The 9736-nt window shown below is 53.8% G+C and overlaps 1 protein-coding gene across 1 annotated transcript; it reads left to right on the top strand.

Moving 5' to 3' along the window:
- Positions 1 to 1958: 1958 nt before the first annotated feature.
- On the top strand, positions 1959 to 9307 carry RCC2 (regulator of chromosome condensation 2). The gene is made up of 14 exons (XM_072354364.1): positions 1959 to 2069; positions 2163 to 2236; positions 3606 to 3925; positions 4985 to 5078; positions 5189 to 5332; positions 5411 to 5542; positions 5627 to 5715; positions 6090 to 6204; positions 6416 to 6582; positions 6776 to 6956; positions 7066 to 7171; positions 7272 to 7344; positions 7456 to 7533; positions 7724 to 9307. The coding sequence occupies exons 3-14, from the start codon at positions 3611 to 3613 to the stop codon at positions 7826 to 7828; spliced, it is 1599 nt and encodes a 532-aa protein (XP_072210465.1). The 5' UTR covers positions 1959 to 2069; positions 2163 to 2236; positions 3606 to 3610; the 3' UTR covers positions 7829 to 9307.
- Positions 9308 to 9736: the final 429 nt, after the last annotated feature.

Below are 9736 nucleotides of genomic sequence, written 5' to 3'. Positions count from 1 at the left end.
CGCTGCCACACCTCTGCACAACGCCTCTTGCAAATGCAGGCGGTGGCTGCAAGGCCGGTCCCAGCCCCAACCGGATGGACAAGCCCTGCAAAAAAATATATAATCAGTACCGGTGCCCTCTGGGTGACTCAAGAGCCAGAACCACCTTTTGCTGCAGGTAATGGCATCGCCGCTTGCTGCTTTGCACCCACAGAGCTGTATGTGGGAATAAGAGCAATGCAGCAGTGAGGACTTTGCCCCCAACACAGGGCTGAGTAACAGCATCCCAGCTGCCACAGTGCAAATTCAAGTTAATTTTTCTTGGGCTTTTTGTATTGTTCTGTTTTCACGTGCATTCACAGTAAGTCGCAGGTTTCGGAGCTTCTCCAAAGGTCATCCCACAAACTTTGCAGCAATGGCTGAAAGCCGTCCACTGGGCACCCAAAAGCGCTCTGCAATGGCTGCAATGAAGGCAAAAGTTGTCAAAGTGGTCCCCAAATACCAAAACTTTTGCAGGCTGTTTGCATGCCTCTGCACCTACTAAATGCACTGCACACACCTACATCAAAAAGCGCTCCAGTTCCCACGCTTGCACCCACCCCATTCCCAGGGCAGAGCGGGGCACTGGGTGCTCAGTGCAGGCACAGTGTGCTGCAAGCCCTCTGCTTTGCACTTGTTGAAGTTCTGGGCTTGCCCCAAACATCACCTACTGGGCGTCCAACGGCTGCAGATGGATCTAGAGGGGGCTGCCAGAGCCCATGTGAGGGCATTTGGGGTGAAGTCACTCCCCATCCAGCAGCCTTTGGGGAGAACAGGCTGGACCAGTTTGTCCTCATCCCAGAGAAAAAACAGTTTAACCATCGGCCTGACGCAACCTGAGCGGCCGCCTTTGCCAAAAAGGGAAAGACTCTTGGGAGCTGAGCATTCCTCCATGCGGTCCTCAGGGATCCGGCCAAAGTAGGGGCAAAAAGCCCTAAAGAAATGGGATTCACTTTGTGCCTTGAAATCTCCACTCAACCCCTTTATAACTCCATTAGCACTTTGGGGAAAAAAAAACACATTTTTGGAGTCGAGCAGCTAGCATTCTTTTCATAGAATCACAGAATTACCCAGGTTGGAAAAAACCTCAAAGATCATCAATTCCGACCACATTTTTAATCACAGCTTTAAGATTGCAGGTTGGAACCCCCGGATGAACGGGGTCCCTGCATTCCTGCAAACATCTTTCCATTTCCAGTGCTGACTTCTATCAGAGTTAGGACAAGGTGCCTCAGAGGTTTGGCCCTCTGCAGTGTTTTGCAGCAGCTGCAGACAGCGGTGCACGAGGCATCGCTCACCACCAGCCCCTGGGAGCAGGTCCCAGAACTGTCCATCCATTGCTGCTGTGTGAAGATGCAGCTGCTGGGGAGCACGCATGCACACACCCCCTGCAAAATCTTTGCAAAGGAAATCTTGGCAAAATCTCATTAACAGCGAGGAGGGATGTACCTTCCTTCCTGTAAAGCTAACAAGATGAATGATGCATCTGTCCTCTGCAAAAATACTTGATTTGCAAGAAAAGGGGGGAGTGCACCTTTACTCCTACAAAAAAAAACACCAATAAGGGGAATGAGTGCATCCTCCATCTGCAATAAAGGTTGCAAGGGATGCAATAAACTGTGGCAGCAAAACTTTTTGCACTAAGAAGAGCACGTGCATCCTTACACCTAAATAAAAAACCAGACTTTATGGGTACTACCTTTCAGCCCAACAGTGCTTTGCCATCAGGCAGTGCATGATGCACCTTTCCTCAGCAAAAAACAAACAAAATAAAACAAAAACAAAGCAAAAAAAAAAACAACTTTGCAAGCAGGGGGATGGCAGCATCCTCCATGCACTGAGGGAACCCCTTGGCGCACGGCTCTCACCCTCCTGCAGTCTTCCTGTCCTAAAGATGGAGCTGTCTGTGCACCGCCGGACTTTGCAGCCTCTTCCTCTCTGAAGCTTTTTTTCTTTTTCTTTTGCATTTTTTTTCCTGCCCGTACATGTGTTTCTGTTTTGTAGCGCGGCGTTTCTTCTGGCGGCTCCTATTTACATTTTAAGTGCATCTGGTGGGTGGGCTCTAAGGGGGAGGAAAGAGAGAGAAGGGGAGAAAAAAAAAAAAAGAATACACAACCTCCTTTTTTTTTTTTTCCCTGCAACAGGAAACACCACCAAAAATATTGCAAGGCCCCGGGGTCGGTGCTGTCTGTATGCTGCACCCTTCGCTCTAAACCAGGTTTGCAAACGGTGGGGGAGGGAGGGGGGAGGGCATGGAGTCGGGGGGCCGAAGGGAGTGGGGGGATGAGGGGGGAAAGGGGAAAATAAAATAGAGAGAAGGAAGGCGGATCCACGTGGTGCAGCGAGAGACAGACAGAGATCCCATTGTTCAAATCAATTACAGAGGGGGAAAAAAGCGGGGGCAGACGGAGGGGAAGGACGGGGGGCGAGGGGGGGGGGAACGGAACGGGCACCCCGGGCTGCTCTTCCTGCAGCCCCATTTGGGCTGTTTTCTGGCGTTCCCACCCCCACCGGAATCTCCCCCTTCCCCCCGACTCGGCCATACCAAAAACAAAATCGCCCCCCGGACCCCCCAGCAAACAGACACAGAGCGCTCGGAGGCGGCGGCGGCGCGATCGAGGTGTGGGGTGCGGGGTGAGAGGGGTGAGAGGAGAGGGGACCCCCGGAGCGCTGCTTTTCTTTCGGGGGGGGGGGGTGATGGGGGGGCGATGGTCTCCGAGTCTTTTTTTCCACGGCAGGCGGGGGGTGCGATGCGTGGGTTCGTGATGTGATAGACTGCTGCCCCCCCCCAGCCGTCCTTTGTAACCGTCGTTTCAACCCCAATCCCATTTGCACATCGCTCCTTTGCAACCCCATTTTTCCTAACATCCCCCACAATTCTACCCTCCTTTTACACATCGTCTGTTGCACCCCATCTTTTGCACCCCTTCTTTACAAGTCCCCATTTGGTGACCCCCCCCTTCCAAATCACCCCATTTAGTGACCCCCCCCCCCTTCCAAATCACCCCATTTAGTGACGCCCCCCCCCCTTCCAAATCACCCCTTTGTACCTTTTTGCATCCCTTTGCAAACACCCAGTGGCTCCTCTGACCTCCATTCCTCTTTCTAAACCACCTTTTGTACCCCCCTTTTTCCCCACACTCCCATTCTACCCCCCTTTCCATTCACCCTTTAGGAACCCTTTCCCACCCCCTTCCCAAAACCTTTTCATAGCCCCCCAACCCCCTTTTACCCCCTTGCCCCATTTTCCCAATCACCCTTTTGTGCCCCCTCCATTTTACCACTCCAACATCCATTTTTGCAGCTCTCCTCACCCCCCCCCCCCCGCTACCAAACGGCACCTTTATATCCCTCTCCTCCCCCTCCTTATCCCGTCTGTGAAGTGAGACCCCCGCCCCCCCGCACCGCCCTCCGTGCCGCAGACCCCCCGCCGTGGGGCGCTCTCCCCCGGCTGCCCGTTCAGGCCCGGGGCGCAGTGATGGCGGGGGGGTGGGTTATTCCCGGCCGGGCCGTGTCGGTGTGACGGGGAGGTTCCGCGCGGGGCCGGGCCTGACGGCTCTCCTCGGCGCCGGGGCCGCCCCTCGCAGGCGCCATGCCCCGGAGGAAGGCGGCGGGGCCGCCCTGGGAGCCCGGCCCGGGCAGGAGGAGGCCCGGGGCGGCGGGAGGGAGGCGAAGGCCTCGTAACGGCGGAGGAGGCGGCGGGAGCAGCGGCGGGAGCAGCGACGACGAGGCGCCCCGAGAGCGGAGGCCGCGGGACGGCAGCCCGGGAGGAGGAGGAGGAGGAGGGAGGAGGCCAGGCCGGCCCTCGGCGCCCGGCTCGGGTTCGGCTCTGGGCGCCGGGCCCGGCGGTGCGGCGCGGGGACAGGCAGTGGTCATCTGCGAGCCCGAACACAGCAAGGAGCGCATCGTGAGCGGCGCTGCCCGTGTGCCCTTTGCAGCCCCATTGCATCCCCCCGCCGTGCACCCCCAGCGCACCCCTCCCCCCCCCCCCCCCCCCCCGATGCACTCCCTTTTCTACCTTCCCCTTTGCATCCCTCCGATTCACCCCTGCTTTGCATCCCCGCAGCCCCAGCTGCACCCCAGTCACATCCCCTGATGCATGCATTGCAATCCCTTTAATCCACCCCGGCTTTGCACCCCCCTTTGCACCCCTCTGATTTACCCCTTCTGTGCACCTCCTCATAGCAACTCCCCGTGGGCCCCTCACTTTACCCTCCGTGGTCCCCTTCATGTATCCCCGTCATTGCACCCTTTGGCCCTCATCCTTTCACCCCCTTGTGACACCCCCAGTGCCCTCCACTGCACCCCTGTAATGCACCCCCATTGCACAGCCATTCTATCCTCTAACACAACACCACTGCACCCCATAATGCACTCCTATTGCACCCGCTTAGCCTCCCTTTTATTGCATCCCATCATGAACCTCCCTTAATGACCCCGACTCACACCTTCATTGCATCCCCAGATTTGCCCCCCTTTTATTGCAGCCCTTTGTGCTCCCAGCTTGCCCCCGTACCAAAATTTGCATCTTATTTGCATCCCCAGTTGCCCCAGAGCACCTCTAAGGTGTCCGCAGTTGGTGCTGCACACACTTTCCTCTCCAAAGCATCATCCTTTTGATGGGAAAAAGCCATCATTAACCATTAGCCAGAACTGGAGGTGGTGCACGTCCATGCTCCATCCTGCAAAGAGCAGCCCCCCCAATTCCAGACCCTTTTGTAAGGAGGAGGAGCTGAAGAAATGGGAGTTTTGTATGCGTCTCCTTTTTGGGATGCAGTGCTTGCGTGCAGCGTACGCTGGCAGTCTTAATGCAAAACTGGAAACAATCCCCCTTGTCCCTGTCAGTTTGGCTCAGAAATGACATTTGGTCGCAAGCTTGGATGCAACCCTACATCCACCCTGCATGCAAAAACCTCCTCGTGGCTGACACTGCTGCAGGTCTGACAATCCTCCCTGCCCCTTGCAGAAACTTGAGGGCTCCAAGTGCAGAGGACAGCTCCTGATCTTTGGGGCCACCAACTGGGACCTGATCGGCCGCAAAGAAGTGCCTAAGCAGCAAGGTGAGCAAAATGCGCTGCATTTGCATCACCAAACATCATACAACACAGCAACAACAAAAAATCATTTCATGCTGTGCAACCTCCTTTTGTTCTTGTTTTTTCTCCACCAGCTGCATATCGAAACCTGGGCCAGAATTTATGGGGGCCACACAGGTATGGGTGTCTCTCAGGTATTCAGGTGCGGAGTGTGGTTTCGGGACCATGTGCTGCTCACAGCCTCCTCATCACTGCTGAGGGCAAGCTGTGGAGCTGGGGTGAGCTACACACCAAAACCTTTTAAAAACAAATATGCCAAATGCTGCATGCGGCCCAAACCCCAATGATTCCCATAGGGCGCAACGAGAAGGGACAGCTGGGCCATGGGGACACAAAGCGTGTGGAAGCCCCCAAGCTCATCGAGGTGCTGGGCAGTGAGGCCATCGTGCTGGCAGCATGCGGCCGGAACCACACGCTGGCTCTCACAGGTATGGGGAAACCTCAGCAGAGTGCCCCAAAACTGCTGATTTATGCCCTTGTTTCATGTTTTTTTCCTTACTTTTGGTTGGCAGAGAGTGGCTCTGTGTATGCCTTCGGGGAGAACAAAATGGGGCAGCTTGGTCTTGGGAACCAAACAGATGCTGTTCCAAGCCCTACGCAGGTAAATCTGCTCTGTTCTGTGCTTTTCAAGGGGGGTGAAAAGCAGCACATTCTTGCATTTACTGAGCCCAAACCCCATTAGGGTGTTGTGGTGTTCCCCATTAGCATGTAAGGACGTCCCATTGAAGATGCTTTGAAATGGGGTGGACAAAAAATGCAGCATGAAAATGATATCATTAGGAAAAAACAGCTGTTCCAATTTTGTAGGATTGTGGGCCGTATCCTGCCAGGTCTCCTGTTACATTATAGGGTGAAAACCTGATGCTTTAGGGAAGCTTGTGGCCAAGGAAAATCAAGAGGGAATGGGGCTGAGCTCCCAGAGGTTCTTTCTCCCCAGAAGTTCAACTTTTTGCCTTTTTCTTGTCTTTCTCACAGATCATGTACAATGGGCAACCCATCACCAAAATGGCCTGCGGGGCTGAGTTCAGCATGATCATGGACTGCAAAGGAAACCTCTACTCCTTTGGGTGCCCAGAGTACGGGCAGCTGGGTATGGCCACGTTTTGAGGTGGTTTTCTGAAGGTTTGGTTTGTTACAGGGTTCTGGGGGTAGGAAACATTGCTTTGCTCAGTTTTCCCAGCTCTGAAATGGGTTCAGAGCTGATGTAAATAAAAATGAAAAACGGGATGCAAACGTGAAACAAAAGGGGTTTTGCAAGTGGTAAATGGTGTGTGAATTAGTGCTGGTGTGTCCTTGTGTAGGGCACAACTCAGACGGGAAGTTCATCGCCCGAGCACAGCGCATAGAGTACGACTGCGAGCTGGTGCCTCGCCGCGTGGCCATCTTCATTGAGAAGACCAAAGATGGGCAGATCCTGCCCGTCCCCAACGTGGTGGTGCGGGATGTGGCGTGTGGGGCCAACCACACGGTGAGCAGTCAGCAGGCTGGCCCTTCACTTTTTATCGTTGCGTTGCTTTCTGCAAATGTGTTATTGCGGTGAAAAAAAAGGCATCCCTTTTGGCCAGCTTTCCCTGCTTCAGTTTGCAGTGTTTACTTAAGAACAGATCAGCAATGCCAAAGCTGCGCACAGCCCTGCTCACTGTACATCCCCCTGTTGACAGCTTGTCTTGGACTCCCAGAAGCGTGTTTTCTCCTGGGGTTTTGGTGGCTACGGGCGGCTGGGCCACGCAGAGCAGAAGGACGAGATGGTGCCACGCTTGGTCAAGCTCTTTGACTTCCCAGGCCGAGGAGCTGCACAGATCTACGCTGGCTATACGTGCTCCTTTGCTGTCAGTGAGACCGGTGAGTGGCCGCCCTGCGTCCCTAATTTCAGTTGATTGGAGCAAATCCACACAGATACAGAATGCCACAGACAGGAGCAGCCCTAATGTGTCTTCTTGGCGGCTTGCAGGTGGCTTGTTTTTCTGGGGTGCCACCAACACCTCCCGCGAGTCCACCATGTACCCAAAAGCGGTGCAGGACCTGTGTGGCTGGAAGATCCGCAGCTTGGCCTGTGGGTGAGTGATGGTCCCCAGAAAATCTCCCTGTTGTAGTTTTGGAGTGGAGGGGGGTTGCTGGTGCAGGGTGCTGGAGTCAGCACCTTGCATCGTGCTGCAGGAAGAGCAGCATCATCGTGGCAGCGGATGAGAGTACCATCAGCTGGGGCCCATCTCCCACCTTTGGAGAGCTGGTAAGAAGGATTTACGGCACTAAACCACCCAGTTGTACCCCTCACATCTGGAGCTGAGGTTCTGCATGTCTGCCCACTACAGTTATTTGGGGTTGTGCTTGTATCTTCCAGGGCTATGGGGACCACAAGCCCAAGTCGTCCACAGCTGCCCAAGAGGTGAAGACCTTGGATGGGATCTACACAGAGCAGGTAAACAGTGACCCAAACACGTTTGTGTCCCTAGCAGTGGCTGGGCCCATCAACAGCTCCTCCCACCCGTGGGTGCTCCCACCTGAGCCATGTTTCCAACTGTGCAATGCTCCCCCCTGTCAGTTGGTGCCTCCTGTACAGTGCTGTCACCTGTGGAGCAGGACTTTGGCTCACGCTCCCCTCCCTGCAGGTGGCCATGGGCTATGCGCACTCGCTGGTGATCGCCCGCGATGAGAGCGATGCTGAGAAGGAGAAGCTGCGCAAGCTGCCGGAGTACAACCCCCGCACCATCTGAGGGCGACCCGCGGCTCCACTGCCTGTTCTCCGACCATTTCCAAAGCGTTGGGTTCCCCCTTCCACGGCCAAGACCTTTCCCCGTGGCTTTTCCATTTCCCACCCCTACCCTCGCAGGACCTTTTGGCACATCCAGGCTTTTTTAGTTGTTGGGTTTTAGGGTTTTTTTTAGTTCATTTTTTGCTGTTCCGCACAGAAAGGGGTGTGCTGGGTTCACCTGGACAGGCATAGATTTTTACATTATTTTCTATCTTTATTACCAAATTTCTCTGGTTGTGGGCTTGGAACAAAACTCAACCAGTAAAACCTCTCATTTTCCCCTACATGGCAATTTTGGGGGCCATTTTTCACAAATGACCTCTGTTTTGGGTGCTGTTATTTTAGGGTTGTGTTTCCCAGGCTCCTCCCTCAGCATCCCTGTTCCTCTGGGAATGTGGGACCAGCTGTGTTATCTCGTACCCACGGGGACAGACCCTGTGCTCCCTTCTCCATCCCAGCATCATTTTTTGAGCTGGATGCCTCCAAACCCGCAGATTCCCCAAACCCCCACTGCCCATCCCAGGGCAATCTCAGGTATGAAGAGCGGGCCCTGAAGCATCGTGTAAGCTTTTTCCCTTGGTTCTTTTTTTTTTTTCTTTTTTTTTCTTTTTTTTTCCCCCATTAATTATTATTATTTTTATTATTATTATTATTTCAGCCTGGTATCTGCCAAAAGCCCTTCCTGGGGCGACGCTGTGCACTGTGCTGGAGAAACGAGGTGCCTTTTACATGCAGAGCCCAGCTCTGCCTCCACACAACCCAAGGGTGATATTTTATTACCTTATTTTTTAGTTTTTAGGGTTTATTTTGATTATTTTTAATCCCTTTCTGCTCCCCCCGTGCAGCCGTGTGGGGAGCTCTGCAGTACTTTATGGAGGGGAAAAAAGGGGGGGTAGGGTGGGGGGGCTCTTTATGTTTGCTTTGGGGTTAGGGTTCATTTTGGGGCTTATTTTGGTGTGTTAGAGTCAAAACTTCCAGGACAGGAAGAGCAGCAGGGCAGAGATGTCAAACTGTTTTTTAGAGCAATATTGAGATGTGCTGCAGGAGGTCAGGGCGTACAGCACCCGATGGGGCTTTTAGAACCTTATCCCCACTTTTTTCTACCTGCAATATTTCAGGGTCATCCCCATCAGCTGCCAGCCCGAACGGGCACAAACTTGCTGCAGCCCAAGAACAGGGGTGGAAAATCAGCAAAAAGCCATTTTCACCCCCTAAAAAAGCAATTTGGGCTCCAGGTCCCATTGCGCTCCATTGCATCCCAGCAAAAGGAGGAGGCTGGAAACATGAAATAATAATAAACCACAGCGCTCTCAGAGCAGTGTTCTCTTTAGGCGAAGCAGCAGGTTCCTGGTTAGTGCTGTCATTGTCTTCTTTTTTTTATATTTCTTGGAGTAAATGTTGAAATAAAGGACGTTGTGTACGCCTGTCGCCTGCTGCACGCACACCCCATCCCCGCTGATGGCTCAGAGCAGCGGTGCGCTCGGCAAAGGCTTCCCCCAGCAACCGCCACGAAGGTGGGAGGTTCCTCACCTTCATTCCTGACAGCGTTCTCTAATTAGAACGGAGGGAACCGTCCTTGTTCCCCCCAACGCGGCGCGCTCAGCGCCTACATCCCTACCAGCAAACCCGCAGCCGTTAGGGGGCGCCATCCTGCTGCTAACACCATCCTCCATCCCCAGCTCTTCCCATGTTCCCCCTTTGATTTTGCAAGTAGGGCGCAAGTGCAGCAGCATGTATATATATATATGCGTCTTTTTGTGCATGCACACTTAGTTCTACATGCATGTATTCGTACTTCTGTCTCTTGTTCCAGTGTGTGTATTCTACTTTCTGCATGTGGCTATTTTGACTTGATTTCTGTGCACCCCTC

The sequence above is a fragment of the Excalfactoria chinensis genome, chromosome 20 (assembly GCF_039878825.1).
Source record: "Excalfactoria chinensis isolate bCotChi1 chromosome 20, bCotChi1.hap2, whole genome shotgun sequence".
NCBI lineage: Eukaryota > Metazoa > Chordata > Aves > Galliformes > Phasianidae > Excalfactoria > Excalfactoria chinensis.
Note: the sequence above shows the minus strand (reverse complement) of the source record. Positions and strands in the feature narration are given on the sequence as shown.

Excerpts from the sequence above, each read along its gene's own strand:
- RCC2 (XM_072354364.1), top strand. The coding sequence starts at position 3,611 with ATGCCCCGGAGGAAGGCGGCGGGGCCGCCCTGGGAGCCCGGCCCGGGC. Across the intron at positions 5,079-5,188 it reads AGAAGTGCCTAAGCAGCAAG|CTGCATATCGAAACCTGGGC; the intron begins GTGAGCAAAATG and ends TTTCTCCACCAG. Across the intron at positions 7,534-7,723 it reads ATGGGATCTACACAGAGCAG|GTGGCCATGGGCTATGCGCA; the intron begins GTAAACAGTGAC and ends CCCTCCCTGCAG.